This window comes from Protomyctophum bolini, assembly GCF_963924005.1.
Source record: "Protomyctophum bolini genome assembly, chromosome: 7".
NCBI lineage: Eukaryota > Metazoa > Chordata > Actinopteri > Myctophiformes > Myctophidae > Protomyctophum > Protomyctophum bolini.
Window position 1 is genome coordinate 45,108,232 of NC_137868.1, and position 17,747 is coordinate 45,125,978.

Below are 17,747 nucleotides of genomic sequence, written 5' to 3' on the forward strand. Positions count from 1 at the left end.
CCTTAATTTACGGTTTTAATGTGCAAATTAATATTTTTTTCAATACTCTAGAGGGTAGCTATAGGTTACTCTTATTTTGAAGAGATCATCTTAAATTTGCTACCTTAGATTTGCCAGAAAATCAGTGCCGCCTACCAACCGCTACCAACTCCTTCTTCTTGTGAATGGAAAACGTGTTTCATAGATTATCCCACCTGTCCTATAGGCAAGAGGCACGTTTATTTTATTGTTTTTTTTTAGACTGAGTCTAGACTATAGGTCTCTCATAAGAGTGTGTGCAAATGTAACACTTTTTACACTCTCAGTCAGTGTTCTTCAGAATACAATACAATTTTACTTAAATGTAAGTTACAGAACAATCTGACAACTGATAATAATAATGATGGTTACAGCAGAAACAACACTAAGTCTATGTGAATATAAAAACTCATACTGGAGCAGTGAGACCGCCCACCCATCCCTCAGCTGCATGGCTCCATCTCTATGCCCCCCCCCCCCCCCAACACACACACACACACACACACACACACACACACACACCTCAAGTCTATGGACTTTTTATGCATGCGCCCCCTGTGGCGGTGACGTAGGAATCATGAATGATGCAGCTTTCAGCATTCCGGAGAACAAAGTGATTTCTCCTTAAGTTTTCCGATTTATTGAACCGTTGTTTCATAAAAAACAGTAAAAACAGTATGAAAGTATGAAAAACTAAAATGTATAGATTAATTGGCAAAGGATACGCCACAATTATACAATCCACTTCATAGAGCACATTTAAACTGCACAAAATGGCATCTTTTTCATCAGTCAATACTCAATATAGATATACTGAACATATTCTATTCAGAAATACATTATTATTTGTTTTTTGTGATTATGAATTGAATACGCAGGACCTGAATGGAAACGAAAGGGATCACTTTTTTTCGGTGATCCCTTTGGACGTGTGTTTGACTGTACCCTGTAGGCTGTACTGATAACATTTATGCCAATGAAGTATTCAATCAATCAATCAATCAATCAAATCAAAATCATCAAAAAGAATAATGCATGTGCGCCCACATGGCAACAAGACATGGATCAGATCAACGACAACAAAACATCAGGAACGATCAAAGTTAAGGCCATAGAGTCTTGAGAAGAGACCTGAACAGCTCAAATGGACTGGGCACTTATTATATTGCTGCCGCCGGCAGCAAAGGCACAATCACCTCCAGATCTTAAATTAGTTGGGGGGGGGGGGGGGGGAACAGTCAAAAGCAGCTGGCCGGCAGACCTCAAAAGGTCTGGCTGGAGGATAACCCTCCAAGAGCTCAGATAGATATGAGGGAGTTCAGCCCATGTAGAGATTTATAGACAAATACAAGTACCTTGAAATCTATTCTGAACTTCACAGAGGGAGCCAATGCAATCCAGCTGAAATGGGGGTGATAATTGTGGTCACATTTCCTAGTGTAGGTAAGGAGGCAAGCAGCTGCAAGCGCCTAAGTGAGGACTGTGCAATGCCCGCATACAATGCATTACAGTAATCCAGCCGTGATGAAATAAAGGCATGAATGGCCATTTCCAATTGTTTAGGGGGGAGATAACAGATAAGGTTTGACTTTGGCTAGAAGTCTTGAGTTGGAAGAAACAGCTTTTTACCACGGAGCTAATCTGTTTGTCAAAGTTGAAGTTATTGTCGAAACACCTATAGGTTTTTGACGGCTGAACGAATAGTGGGGTTGATAGGGCCCGGGGTCGTGGAAGGAGTGTCGTGGCCGAAATCTGAGGTTTCAGGAAGTTAGAGCCGATCCAGTTAAGTTTGATTATCAGCTAGTTTAAAATAGTCATTTGCATTGGCTATAAATGGTACGGATGTTGTCAGCATAGCAGTGATGGCTATGATAGACAAAGATAGCTCCAAGGGGCAGCATTTGCAGGAGAAATAGAATGCTGCTGATAAATGGAGGAGAACAAGGGCTGAGGAGCTGCCAGAGCAAAAAGCATGGAATACGGATGTTTATTATTACAGGAAACTCCCGTTTAAACTTTCCAACAAGCTCTTTTAAGAGGTTGGACTACAGCATTTTCTTTTAGGGCACATATGGGACACAGCCAGACGTGATTGAAGTGTTGATCAACAGCAGGACACCGCATCAACCAACCGCATCAAAAACGAAGCTACGAAAGTATATCTAGAGACACATGTAATCTGTCCTTTACGCCATCGTCTCTCAGCGCGTCTGCATGATTGTCACGCTGCTGCCGGCATCGATGCAGAATTGTGCACGGCCGAATTGCAAAGCATTGCTGAATCGGTTGTTTTTGACACCACTACCTAACAGACGACATAAATTGCATTACAGTAGAGACAAAAGCATGGATGTTTGAAGTTAAATAAAATAAATACAAAAAAATTACTTAATAAAAATTATAATAATCAGCCGATTTTATCAGCTTAAACTAGACACAGTATAGGTTTGTCAAGTTTTAAATCATTTAACACCAACGGTTGGTGACTATATATATAGTGCCTTGAGAAACGACATCATCATGTTTATCAGTAGCCGTGCTGCCTGGGCTGGGGTCACCAACACGACACGTCCTCAGGCTCCGGGTCGCCAAGAGCGGCTCGGCTGGAAAACACAGAAAAGGAGAACGCTGATGTGTTTATTGTTTACTGTACGGCTCTGTACAGGAGGCGGAACCTCCTATAGAAGACTTCAAGGTCTTCTTAAAAGAGGGACTTTCGGGGCGACTGTGTCTGAGCAGGTCTAATCTGGATAACTGCTAGACCGCTATACGCGGTGTCAAATGTCTTGTATATTCTGCCATGGCTGTTTTCACATACACTGTTTTATATATTCTGAAATATTTAACTTTGAGCTGAAACACACGCCAGACTCCTTGCCTACAGAGCCATGCGGTAGTGTAGTGTATGTATACACATACAAAGAATGTGACTTTGGGAAATGAAACTATACTAGAACAGATTATTTGTAGGCCATTTTGTCCTCTTTCATTCTAGTAACTTCTGGCCTGGAAAGACATGTCCCCCGAAGAACAAACCCTTCCCCCAGATGCCTCTTATTTAAAAATATTGTTAGTGTGTGCATGTTTAATATAATCTTACTCTCTCTCTCACACATAACATTCAGCCAGCCAACCTAATCGATAGGAGCTGTACAAGCTTGCTCACTGTATAGCGATACATTCACACTGTACATTCAATTAAGACACTGCTTCCGCTGCCACCCTTAGACGATCTCCATATGGAGCTGACCTGTTCTGACATTCCATTATGTTGATCTGACCTCATCGCACCCTGTACGCCCAAGACACGCTCCATAGGGCAACGTCGCTTATCGCCCTCGGGCGTCTTACTGGTAATAGGTTCTCTTGGAAGTTGGTCTTTTGTAAGGTTCAGTTAAGCATGATTATGGATTTATTGAATAGGCAAAAATATATATTTTCGTGAGTATGGTTTTTATTTTTTAATATGGAACAAGCTTATCTCACCTCTTCATTCTCAGATGCAGTAGAACTAACACTGGCATCGAGGTACAAAACGTCCTGGGAAGGGGACAACATATCCTGGGCAGGGGACACCTCCATTCGGTCTGGGGTCTCCCGAGTCTCGTCCTGGTTGGCTGCTGGCAAAACACACACACAAAAGGAGCATGTTCATTTTATTAGGCAGTGTCAATCTAAGACAGAAGTACCTCCATGAATTTTGTTCCATATCCCACAATGCACAACCAAGTCAACGGGAGGATACCAATTAAGCTAAATTGAGCTCTTTACCCCTCTCTGTGATCTCTCGGTGGCGCGTGGCTTTCTCGTCGGGGGAGAGCCGGTGCACGATGCGTTCCATGCATTTTTCCAGCACCATGTTACGGGTCTGATACTGCACTGGCTTTCGGCATAGGGGACATTCGTTTTTCACTTTACGGCCTTTCCTGATGCAGTCGGTGCAGAAGCTGTGGGTGCAGTTCAGCATGACTGGCTACATGGTGGGGAAGTCAATTAAAACGCACATCATTGTCAGTGCAAAGAAGAGGGTTTGTGTTTTCAGAAGTACTTAAAAAGCAAGTAGGACAGTTTCTGAAAGCCCATAATATAAACAGAATAAAGGTACACGTGGTGTGGCGAGATATGCCATTTTTAAACTGATTAACACATGACTTCATCGTTACCTCTATGAAGAGTTCTTTGCAAACGCTACATAGAAGTTCCGCCTTCATTTCCTCCTGGGTTTGTTGTGCCTGCTCCTACAGGAAAAGGAATAAGACGGTACAATCAGGGGCGTGGCTCCCATGTGGATCTCTGAAACGTCTACATTTTAACCGTTTATTTATGTCCACTCCACACAAAGGATAGGCATACAAGGACACACATATTATTATAGAGGCAGTATGGTTACATTTCATTTACAAAATCATGACATGTGTTTTCATGTAGACCCAGTCGGGTCACGGGGCTAAAATATGTTTCTGAAAATATTAAACGTTAGAAATAATCCACCACATTAGCTTTGGACGGACAGACAGACTGACGCACAGAAGCATACCTTTGTCTCTTCTAGCTCCTCGTCTTTGGCCCGGAGATGCTCCTCACGGTCGGCCAACTGTTTCTTTACTTTCTCTAGCTATAATGGACATTGCAAACAAATGGAACAAAGCAAACAGTATAACATAATTGCATAAATATAAATAAATAAAAAGGCTACGTATACAGCATGCAATTAACAAATTTGGATAATTTCAAAGCATTCAGATACAAGCAGGTTGGCTACCCAGGGCTGGGAAGTTTTGTAAGTCAATCATATTCAATTGGAATAGGATATTGTAAAAAAATAAAAAATAAATAATGTTTTTCTTTTAAAGGATCCCGGGCTAATAATACATAATTATAATTGTCCTCTATAATTAAAATGGACATTTTAAAACGTTGATGATGTAATTTGTCCATGTGTGGTTTTAGCCCTATGGGATTTATAGAATGCACAATGCTAATAAAAATAATCCTAAAGTTAATATAGTTAAAATACTATTTATTAGCACATGCAACAATCAATTCCATATGTGAAATATGAACGATTCGAACGGTGTTTTAAACAAATTATTGTATAGAAATTATAACGTATTAAGGCATATTTGGCTTATTAGCCAGAGATCCTTTTAAGGTTTTTTAAAAAGATAAGATGAGAAGCAACATGCAGGCTATTTTCCATTTACCTCCAGCATGGCTTGTCCCAGGTCTAGTTTGAAAGCTCTTTCCTGTTTGGTTTTCTCTGCCTTTGAAAAAAAGTTAAAAACAAAAACAAATTCACTCCCCAATGAATATAAAACATGAGTACTTTCTGGACAAAATATAGAACAAAGATCAACAATATTCCTTACATGGAAGACTATTCACACATTCAGGTTCATCAAATCATTGAATGTTCCCCCATTTAGCTGTGAATGACAGTTCTGGAGTCAATTATTTATTTAAGTTTTTATTTAGTACTTGTATAAGTAAGTATACATGAACAAACCATATAACATAAAATAAAATCAGGCTCATGGTCAAATAAGAAAATATGCCCGAAGTTGCATAACTTTCCAGAATCAAAATCGGAAAATTGAATAAAGACAGAGTCGACCTCCTTATTTCATTTTGTTTACATGTTAAATGAGAGAATAATCGATATCTATAACAATGTATCACTACATCTCTACTCTGACTTCTAGATCCTCACTTTCTGTATGATAACTATTTCTTTAAAATAATCAAGATGGCACCCCTCTGATTCTACTGGGTGACTTCAACCTTCCTACCGCAGAGAAGTATCTTCCCGTTACATCCCTTCTGGCCTCATTTGACCTCTCCCTATCTCCCTCCCCTCCCACTCACAAGGCTGGTAATGTTTTGGACCTTGTATTCTCCAGAGCCTGCTCTCCCTCCACACTCTCTGTTACCCCCTTAATTAGGTCTGACCACCACTTCATAACCTTCTCCCTCTCTCTCCACCCTCCCGCCTAAACCTGTTAACCCTCCGAACGCCACCTCCCGACGCAATCTCAAGTCCCTAAACCCCTCCTCCCTCTCATCCTCTATTCTCTCCTCTCTACCCTCCCTGGAGTCCTTCCTCTCCCTCTCACCTGACACTGCAACCTCATCCTTCCTCTCCAATATCTCATCTGCATTCGACCAACACTGCCCGCTCTCATCCAGGCCAGCTCGTTCATGTCCACCGGCTCCCTGGCTATCTGAAACTCTCAGATCTGAACGAACACCTCTAAGGGCAGCCGAAAGAAAGTGGCACAAGACAAAGCTACCAGATGACCTTTCCCACTTTCACTCACTCCTCTCTGCCTTTGCCCACTGCAACACCCATCCCTCACTGCTGATGTTTTTGTCAACTACTTTGAGAAGAAGGTTGATGATATCAGCAGCTCCTTTCCTCCCCTCCCACATAAAGTGACATCTGACTCAACCAACACTAACCCCAATATACCATGCATGTCCTCCTTCTCTCCTCTTTCCCCAGACGAGGTTCTATAACTAGTGACATCCTCTAGACCTACCACCTGTCCTCTTGACCCTGTCCCGTCTCCAATCTTCCAGACCATCGCACCCGATCTGCTCCCCTTCATCACCTCCATCATCAACACCTCAGTAACCTCAGGCTGCGTCCCATCTGCCCTCAAGTCAGCCAGAGTAACACCACTCCTCAAGAAACCAACCCTTGACCCCTCAGATGTCAAGAACTACAGACCGGTATCACTCCTTTCATTTATTTCTAAAATCATTGAACGTGTTGTCTCCAACCAGCTCTCTCTCCATCTCTCACAGAACAACCTGCTGGATCCATAGTCCGGATTTAAGAAGGCCCACTCCACAGAAACTGCCCTGCTGGCAGTCACAGAAGCACTGACTAAATGCTGCCCAAGCTGCTTCCCACTCTGCAGTACTGATTCTCCTAGACCTATCGGCAGCATTTGACACAGTGAACCACCAGCTGCTCCTAGACACCCTAACGGATCTAGGCATCGGTGGAACGGCACTAAAGTGGTTCTCCTCCTACCTCACCGACCGGACCTACCAGGTTTCCTGGAAAGGTCTGTTATCATCCCCCCGAACCCTCCAAACTGGGGTCCCACAGGGATCTGTACTTGGTCCCCTCCTTTTCTCACTGTACACTAAATCCCTTGGCACTATCATCTCTGCTCACAATATATCCTATCACTGATACGCCGATGACACACAACTGTTTCTATCCTCCCCCCCTCTGCCACTCAGGTGGAAGAGCGCATCACTGCAAGCCTGGCTGACATCTCACAGTGGATGTCCTCCAACCACCTCAAACTGAACCCAGACAAGACTGAGCTTCTCTTCTTCCCAGCTAAGTCCTGCCCTATGCGGGAGCTAACTATTTCCGTAGACAACGCCCTGGTAACGTCTGTCCCAACAGCCAGGAATCTTGGTGTTGTCCTGGACAGTCAGCTCTCGTTCAAAACTCACATCACAGCTGTCACTCGATCCTGTAGGTCCACACTCTATAACATACGACGAATTAGACCGTTCCTCACCCAGGAATCAGCCCAGCTCCTAATCCAGACAACAGTCTTGTCAAAACTCGACTCCTTACTGGCCTACCAGGATGTGCACTTAAGCCTCTCCAGCTGATCCAAAATGCCGCAGCTCGCTTGGTCTTCAACCAGCCAAAATTCTCACATGTCTCCCCCCTGCTCCGCTCCCTCCACTGGCTCCCGGCCGCTGCCCGCACAGAATACAAAACTCTGATGCTGGCATTCAAAGCAACCAAAGGTATGGCTCCCCCATATCTTGCAAGTATGATCGAACCCTACAAACCCTCCCGCGCACTCAGATCAGCCAACGCAGGGAAGCTGGAAGTACCCTCACTAAACACGCCGGGACAACGCTCCACACGTCCCAAACTCTTCTCCCTTCTGGCTCCAAAACTGTGGAATGCACTTCCCATTGCAGTCAGAACTGCAGCATCACTCCCAATCTTCCGCCGCAGTCTGAAAACCCACCTTTTCAGACTCCATCATGGCCCATAGCACTTACCCTACCCCTTAGATAGCATTTCTGTAGACTTAAATAGCATTTGATACACACTTATAGCATGTTATGTGTCATGATCCGTGACCTGTTCTGTCACCCTGATGTGTTTCCCTATGTTCCTTGTTTTGGGTTTTACTTTTGTGTACTTTAACCTTTTATTTTGTAGTTCTAGTGTCTCTTGGTTTCCTGTGTTGCCCATGTTTACCTGCCTTGTCTAACCCTGTGATTAGTGTAGTGTTCCCCACCTGTGTCCTGTTATTCTCCCAGCCAATCCCTGTGTTGATTTGTCTGTTGTATTTCACCTGTGTCTATAGTTAGTCCTTGTCTATTTATGTACCCTGGTGTTTTCAGTTCTCCGTTGGTTCGTTGTTTATATGTTGCCTGTGAGTATTTGTAACCAGTTTCCTTGTATGTTTCATCCCCTAGTTTTCCCAGTATAGTTTTCCCTGTATTCCTTGTGTGTTTGACCTCGTCTGTACCTGGATTTTGGATTTTGCTGCTCCTCCTGTCTGTTTTTGCAATAAACCACTGAACCTGACATTCCCTGCCTCTGCCTCTCATCCTGCATTTGGGTCCTACACGTCACTAAACCTGACTCACACCGTGACAGCTATGTAGACAGCACTAGAATTGCATTGTATGTAGTCATAGCACGTCATAGTACATATGTATAGCATAGTAGTATATATGTATAGTTTAATTATATAGATATTCCACTGTTACTTTCTTAGCTTACGCATGTTTCATGAATGATAAATGTTTTTATGTGATGTATTCCCATGCTTTTTTGTTCTTGCTTAATGTAAGTCGCTCTAGATTAAGAGCGTCTGCTAAATGCCTAAATTGTAAATTGTAAATTGCCACCTAGCGACATTATAGCGTTTTCATAAAGTGTGCGTTCTTGTGTAAATTTTTTTTTAACGCAACGGGACTTTGCCGTTTTATCTGGAGACCGTCGCCGTCTAAAAGAGGCCTAAGGCTGGCCTCTTTCATAGCCAGACCGTAAAAAAACATACCGGTAATAACAATGACGACTAGCCTACTACAGAACTACAGAAGCATACCTTTGTCTCTTCTAGCTGCTTGTCTTTGGCCCGGAGATGCTCCTCGCGGTCGGCCAACTGTTTCTTTACTTTCTTTAGCTATAATGGACATTGCAAACAAATGGAACCGATCATGCCAAACAGAATCAAAGCAAACAGTATAACATAATTGCATAAATATAAATACATACATTACACAAGGCTACATACAGCATGAAGTTAACAGATTATGATCATTTGAATTAGCATTCAGATACAAGCAGGTTGGCTACCCAGGGCTGGCATATTTTGTAAGTCAATCATATTCAATTGGAATAGGATATTGTAAAAAAAATAAAATAAAGAATGTTTTTCTTTTAAAGGACCCCGGGCTAATAATACATCATTATAATTGTCCTCTATAACTAAAAATTTAAATTTAAAACACAGGGAAAATGCCTGTTGCAAGTTGATGATGTCATTTATCCATGTGTGGTTTTAGCCCTATGGGATTTATGGAATGCACAATGCTAATACAAATAATCCTAATGTTAATATAATTTAAATACTTTTTATTAGCACATGCATTCCATCAATTCCAAGGGGGAAACATGAACGATTTCGTTCATAAAATATTTAAGGTGTTTTAAACAAATTATTGTATAGAAATTATAACGTATTAAGGCATATTTGGCTTATTAGCCAGAGATCCTTATAAGGTTTTTTAAAAAGATAAGATGAGAAGCAACATGCAGGCTATTTTCCATTTACCTCCAGCATGGCTTGTTTCAGGTCTAGTTTGAAAGCTCTTTCCTGTTTGGTTTTCTCTGCCTTTGAAAAAAAGTTAAAAACAAAAACAAATTCACTCCCCAATGAATATAAAACATGAGTACTTTCTGGACAAAATATAGAACAAAGATCAACAATATTCCTTACATGGAAGACTATTCACAATTTAGTACAAACCATATAACATAAAAAAAATCAGGCTCATGGTCAAATAAGAAAATATGCCCGAAGTTGCATAAGTTTCCAGAATCAAAATCGGAAAATTGAATAAAGACAGAGTCGACCTCCTTATTTCATTTTGTTTACATGTTAAATGAGAGAATAATCAATATCTATAACAATGTATCACTACATCTCTACTCTGACTTCTAGATCCTCACTTTCTGTATGATAACTATTTATTTAAAATAATCCATTCTATTCACCTATCATAGCTATATACTGTAGTATTTATCGTGAAAATGAAAGAATGTGTGATAAATATGAAATATTTCTGTCTGTATTAAAATGTGAGCCTCCGCACGCCCTACAACGTCCTACTAGTAGTCCCTCTCACCTTGGGAGAGACCCCTCTAAGGTGGTCTTTAGACGAGAACGGTGTATATAGAAAACGGCAAAATAAAGTATCGTTTGCTGGTGTCCCTTTAGACGAGAACGGCGAAAACGCAAAACGCAACAAAGTGAAACCACCTCCCAGAGTGGAAATCTTTGAGAACGCCGTTTTATCCCGTATCCGTGTAAACAGGCAAAACAGTGAATCTGCAAAACGTATGACATCATGGCTCACGTTGGCTCACAGCGCATACAGTGTGTTTATTACATTGATGCACAGCCATATATGACATAATGGAGTTCCTGAACAAGCATCCCTCCTCGCCTACAAAGCGCTGCTCATCAGCGATGGTGAATGTAAAATGATGTAAATAAAATGCCTTAATTGTGATAGGTGGCAGCCGCGGCAGCAGTGTTTATGTAGCCTAATGTATTGTAATGTATGTATAAAATATATAACCATCCCGTGGCGCTCTCTGCCTGCATGCTCTGGGCTGCCTGTCAGCCTGTCTGTCATCTCGATGCGTTAGTAGATAGCAGGCAGCGAGCGACGGCCACAACCACGTTGTGTTCTGGAAGTGTCATTCAAAACCTGATAGGGTTGCATGAAGGGGGAGCTATCTGGTTCTTCTTCTTATACGTGGGTGACTGGTTTTGGCAACCTCCACCTAGCGACATTATAGCGTTTTCATAAAGTGTGCGTTCTCGTGTAAAGAGTCAATAAAAAATGAGAACGCAACGGGACTTTGCCGTTTTATCTGGAGACCGTCGCCGTCTAAAAGAGGCCTAAGGCTGGCCTCTTTCATAGCCAGACCGTAAGAAAACATACCGGTAATGACAATGACGACTACTACAGAACTACAGAAGCATACCTTTGTCTCTTCTAGCTGCTTGTCTTTGGCCTGGAGATGCTCCTCGCTGTCGGCCAACTGTTTCTTTACCTCCTTTAGCTATAATGGACATTGCAAACAAATGGAACAGATCACGTCAAACAAGATCAATGCAAACTATGTATACAGGATGTTACAGCAAATACAGCAAATTTGGATAGTTTCAAAGCATTCGGATACAAGCAGGTTGGCTACCCAGGGTTGGCAAGTTTTGGAAGTCAATCATATTCAATTGGAAGCCTTTTTGACACCCAGGCCACCATAGACTCCCACATAGCCAGGGATCCTTTTAAGGTTTTTTTAAAAGATAAGATGAAAAGCAACATGTAGGCTATTTTCCATTTACCTCCAGCATGGCTTGTCCCAGGTCTAGTTTGACCTGTTTGGTTTTCTCTGCCTTTGAAAAAAAGTTAAAAACAAAAAAACAAAATATTCACTCCCCAATGAATATAAAACATGAGTACTTTCTGGACAAAATATAGAACAAAGATCAACAACATTCCTTACATGGAAGACTATTCACACATTCAGGTTCATCAAATAATTGAATGTTCCCCCATTTAGCTGTGAATGACAGTTCTGGAGTCAGTTATTTATTTTATATTTTATTTAGTATATAAGTAAGTATACATGAACAAACCATATAACATTAAAAAAAAATTAAACAAGAAGATATTCAAATCAGGCTCATGGTCAAATAAGAAAATGCCCGAAGTTGCATAACTTTCCAGAATCAAAATCGGAAAATTCAATAAAGACAGAGTCGACCTTCTTATTTCATTTTGTTTATGTTAAATGAGAGAATATCAATATCTATAACAATTTATCACTACATCTCTACTCTGACTTCTAGATCCTCACTTTCTGTATGATAACTATTTCTTTAAAAAAATCCATTCTATTCACCTATCATAGCTATACTGTAGTATTTATCGTGAAAATGAAAGAATGTGTGATTGCGAACGCAGTGATTGCGAATGCAGTGAGCACTTACTATGAGACCTAGCAGATCATGTCTGTCTGTCTGTCTGTCTGTGTGTGTGTGTCCCCTTTGTGCCCATATATGGAGCTGAGTGATTTGACTCAGCCATAACCATATAAGGAGTCCCCAAAGCAGCTATACGTCCAAATATGGAGTGTGTTGCATCAATCACAAACAAATCACTCAGCTCCATATATGGGCACAAAAGCGGGACAGACAGTTGCGTTCGCTTCCCGCGTTTGCGCGTCTTACTGGTCTAGTTACTAGACTTACTGTCACACACAAGTACTCAACTACAATTTGAAGAGTAATTGTCTTCACCTTGTGGCTCTTGGGGCGAAACTTCACCCCCCAGTTCTATTGTGTGTGGGATTTGGTTGGTGTCGCCAATATAATACTCACGAGTGTCCGCATGCTATCCTTGCGTTGTCGCTTTTGGGGAGGCTCCGTTACTTCCTCCTCCTCCTCTGATATCTCCGAGTCTGACAACTGTTCTGATGAGATTTCTGAACAAATCGAACAAAACATAATTAGTCTGATATTGTGTGTGGTCTTTCACTGGTCAACGTAATTGCTGAATATTTTGGTTTATAACAATCTTGCATAATGTTTACAGCATTGGAACTCACCGGATCTGTGTCCATATTCATATTCGTAGTCCTCCTCCTCCTGAAACCGTTTAACAGAAAGCTTGTGAGCTTCAACGGACTCGGACGGTTTCTCGAGGCTTACGTAATACTTGTACTTGTATGTTATGGTCCATAACTTACATGTTTACATGACATTTTTGAATACGTAATATACATACTAGGGAGTGGGGACAAATAACAAATGTAAATTGGCAGTAAATACGTATTTCACGTCCTAACTAGAGCTATGACTTAATGAATTCATCTATCTTTTATTTCTTCTGATGTATCGATGATTCATTTTATATTTATGCATACAATAATTGTGATATTACGTACATTTTGAATGATATTTTTAGGCTTATTTTGCCTTTATTGATAGATGAACAGTAGACTGTCAGGAAATGGGGAGAGAGATGGGGGTGGGGGGTGACACACAGCAAAGGTCGTCGGGATCGGGACTCAAACCCGCGACATGCTGTCAGGCTGATTACCAGCCTAGGTGGCCCGGGGCCGACCATTTTTTTGATCAGACAGACAGACAGACAGACATGTGTAAAGAGCCACAGTATGGCTAATGTGTCAAACTGACTATTGAGCCTATGACACACAGTGTGGCTTCCCCCCAGTAGGCTACCTTCACATCCTGTGATCTTTTTTGGCCAGATGTAATTTCTTGTGGTCTAGTAGGACTATAGTAAATAATAAAATAATAAATCGCTATAAAGTTTTGTAAAAAAAAAAACATATTTAGCCCCATGCTCAAATGCCCCCGCCCCCCTGTCAAAAACAGCTAAAATACCTAAAACGAAAGAAAATGAACACAATTTTTTTACTTTCTCTAATAACAACCTAAAACATGAACCTTGGTTGAAAAAAAAACTAAAGTTGCCCTTTAACCTCACAGAAAAGATGGCTAAACCTAACATCAAAACCACCTCCACATCGACGAAACACAGGGAAATTAGAGTCTGATGGGACCAGCCTGACACAGCTATGATGTATGACTCTCGACATTTGGGCAAGGTTTCAGTGCGAGTTGTGATGCTCAAATCCTAGAGACGAGTTCTGAGTATGCTGATAATTCATCATATCTACAGCAGGTTCATTCCACCGTGACAGATGGGACTCAAAAGAGATAAAACCAAAGTAAATGTATTCAGAAATTGAATGTAATGTCTATTTTCCTGCCGCCTCAATTATTTAAGCAATAAGCCACGAGAGGTCTCAGGTTACCGGGTATTTTACACTGGCTGGGGGCGTAGGCAGACCCGACAGGGTCTTCTACCTCCCAGCCAGTGTAAAATACCCGGTAAGCTGGGGCCTCGAGTGGCTTATTGCTTTTCTAAAACGGTTACAAACATTATAGCAATATTAACCTAATAAAACTATTACATTCACAAAGGTATCTACGCTTTGCGCCACCAGAGCGAGCGAGCCAGAGCCACAACACTTCCTTGTTTTGCTCAGCAAGTAGCCTATGTGACGGGAGAATAGCGCTTGATGTATTTACGGGGCTGCCTGGAGCCACACATTCACAGTCATATGAGGCGGGCGGTGCTTAGACGCCCGCACGGCATGTGTTTGTAAAGCAATGAAGCGCTCCGCTTCCCCAGTTCAGCTACAAGGCTGCAGTTTGATACAAAGTGATTGAAGGAGTGGGTTATCGGTGAAATTTACACCGGTCACGTGACGGTAACCAGCCAATCAGAATGAAGTATTGGGACTACCCGTTTTAGAAACAGTGTATATCTAATGTAATTATGTTTTAATACCTGGTTCTGCTGCTGCTGGGCCTGGGCCTGCTGTTTTTTCTGATGTTGTAGCTGTTGGTTCTGGTGGTGGTAGTGGTGTTGCTGCGTCTGTTGCTGATCCTGCTGGGCCTGGGCACAGGCCTGGACCTGCTGCAGGGCCTGGGCCTGGGCCTGATCATCCTGCTGCAGGGCCAGGGCCCGGGCCTGATCCTCCTGGGCCCGGGCCCGGACCCGGGCCTGATCCTCCTGGGCCCGGGCCCGGACCAGGGCCTTATCCTCCTGGGCCCGGGCCCGGGCCTGATCCTCCTGGGCCCGGGCCTTATCCTCCTTGGCCCGGGCCCTAACCCGGGCCCGGACCTGGGCCCTGGCCTGATCCTCCTGCGCCCGGGCCCGGGCCCGGGCCTTATCCTCCTGGGCCCGGGCCTGGGCCCGGGCCTGATCCTCCTGGGCCCGGGCCCGGACCCGGGCCCGGGCCTGATCCTCCCGGGCCCGGACCCGGGCCCGGACCCGAGCCCAGGCCCGGACCCGGGCCAGCTGCTGGGCCTGCTGCTGGGCCTGCTGCTGGGCCTGCTGCTGGGCCTGCTGCTCCTTGATCCTCGCCTCACTGGAAAGAGAAAGTCAGATGAGTAGGCAGCAGACAAAACCGTTGCAAAGCGTTGAGTCCATTTGTACATTCAGAGTTGCACACCCGTAAGGGGCCCTGGATATCAACAGCTCAGTGGCCTTGTGGTCAGAGCATTTGCCTTGAGCCTGGGAGGTCAGGGTTCGATCCCCGGCCGGGTCATACCCAAGAAAAATGCAACCCAGTACCTCCCTGCTTGTCCCTGCTTGGTACTCAGCATCAAGGGTTGGATTGGGATAAGTCCCTGTATACTAGTGTCATGTCCAGGCTTGACACTTGTACATCAAGCTGCCTCCTACTACAGAAACGGGAGATAGGCTCCTGCCCCATGGGCCTCATGGCTCCGCAAGGCTTACAGGTCCATTTGGTTCAATTTTTTACACTCTAGAGTTACACACCCGTAAGAGGCCCTGGATATCATCAACAGCTCAGTGGCCATGTAGTTAGAGCGTCCACCCTGAGACTGGATGGTCAGGGGTTCGATCCCCAGCTGGGTAATTTGAATTGTGAGTCTTCAGTGAAAGAGTGGTGGGGGCAGATGACAAACTCATTTCTAAATCTAAAGTTGACCTGGCTCGTCTTCCTCCATGCTACTCTGCTCTGAAGAGAACCACCGTGCCTTATACAAGCGAGCTGATGGAAAAACCAAAACCCTATGATGAAGGACAGGGGTGGTTCGAGTTTTTTTATTCAGTGTGTCCTGCGGTGCAGTCCTACCAACCTGGTTGATCTCCTTGACACTGTCTGGAGAGCATGGACAAGAAGCCGACGAGATAGATATTTAATCGGCACTGATTTGTGATTTGTGAAAATCGATTATTTTGATAATGGAGGCACTCATTTGCATAAAAATGGTAGATGGGACACTTTGCAAACTTTTTAACATAGCTTATTCAAGTAAGAAATATTCCATGATGTGGAGTCAGTTCAAACTCAGTCATTCATTCATTTATTCCAAATGTATAGCTGATACTGACTAAACATAACATTTTCACCGATTTGAGGTATAGTTCATGCTTTTTGCTACAGAAAGACTAATTTACAAGATAGAAAGGTTATCTTGGGCTCAAACTGAAGCTTAGGGATGTGGGAAGTTTTCTATATACAAGTGAGGCAGTGATACTCACCATAATGTGTTGGAAAATAACCATCTTCGTTGTTATTAGCCAAGCGGACACCATATTCTTTTGTGTTTTTGAGGATGATGTGGGTCATATTTAAGAATATAATGGTAGCAACCCCCCAAATCCTGTTCTGCTACTTACCCCTATGTGTCAAGATACTTCATGACCAATTTCAGACTACCATGTCTATTTATGTAATTTTAGTGAATTAATATTTGCCTTTACACAATTTCGCCAGAGCCATATACCAAAAAGGGGGTTTTGAGGTAGGTGGGACATTTTGACAACTTTTTATCATAGCTCATCATTTTCAGCACATTTTTTCCAATAAGAAAACACTAATAGAAGTATATTTCCGGGGGGTGCAGGAGACCCCCCTCGGCCCCTCCAGTGACTGTACTAAAATTCTTATGATTCAAGCCAGAATGAGATGACATATAAAGAGCGCCCCTCACTTAGTCACTTCATACGGGTGTGATTTATTTTATAAATAAGATTTCAATATGAACATAGATGACTTCAGTACACTTCGTCACACGGTTAGCTCGCTGGCTAACCGTAACTATAGAATGTTAACATTAGCTAGTACAGTGCAGACTGCTGAAAGAAAAAAATAATAAGTCTCACATTAATGTAGCAGTAGGCCTAGGCTATCAACATCATGTCGAAACTCATGCCGCCACTCTGGTCCGGGTAACTCCATGGCCGAGTCTTATTTATGTATTTTAACTTTTATAAAACTGGAGGTTGGATGTGTTGTTGTCGATACTCCGTGCTAAACTGTGCTACTGTATATGAAAGTGAAAGTTAACCCAGGCGTCTACCGGCTCCGTCTTTTTGGCAAATCTAGAACTTCCTGTTTGAGAGCTAGCAAATCTAAGACATCCGGTTGCTTTCAGAATAAAAAGTGACGTTAATTAAATAATTATTACATGACATTATTAGTATTATTATTACATTACAGTTATTGTAAAGACACACATTATGTTTCCGTGTAAAAATAAGCAATTAAATAACGTAAAGTTAAAAGTTATCTAAATGGATAAATGCTATTCACTGGAGTGCATGGATTTTATAAAGTGGACACGTACTGGACAAAAATTCCCTGCTATGTATCGACTAGTGTGACATACGCACATGTCCGGGGAGACCTCCTCTACAACACCACACCCTCCGCTAAGCAGCAGAGGTGTAAAAAAATATTTGGCACAAGGTCAGAGGTAAAAAAAACTTCACATGTCCAGTCCAGACTAAAGTGGACGCTGGACAAAAATCCCTGCTATGTATCGACTAGCTGTGTGACATACGCACATGTCCGCTGG

General features: G+C 42.7%; 1 protein-coding gene across 1 annotated transcript; it reads right to left on the reverse strand.

The window, feature by feature from the left end:
- Positions 1-609: 609 nt before the first annotated feature.
- On the reverse strand, positions 610-14,933 carry LOC308319109 (uncharacterized protein). The gene is made up of 13 exons (XM_080768971.1): positions 14,701-14,933; positions 12,926-12,965; positions 12,699-12,802; positions 11,661-11,711; positions 11,297-11,374; positions 9,855-9,914; positions 9,126-9,203; positions 5,223-5,282; positions 4,556-4,633; positions 4,182-4,256; positions 3,790-3,991; positions 3,505-3,638; positions 610-2,621 (listed from the first exon to the last, which is right to left on the reverse strand). The coding sequence occupies exons 3-13, from the start codon at positions 12,708-12,710 to the stop codon at positions 2,592-2,594; spliced, it is 858 nt and encodes a 285-aa protein (XP_080625097.1). The 5' UTR covers positions 12,711-12,802; positions 12,926-12,965; positions 14,701-14,933; the 3' UTR covers positions 610-2,591.
- Between the last annotated feature and the right edge of the window lie 2,814 nt (positions 14,934-17,747).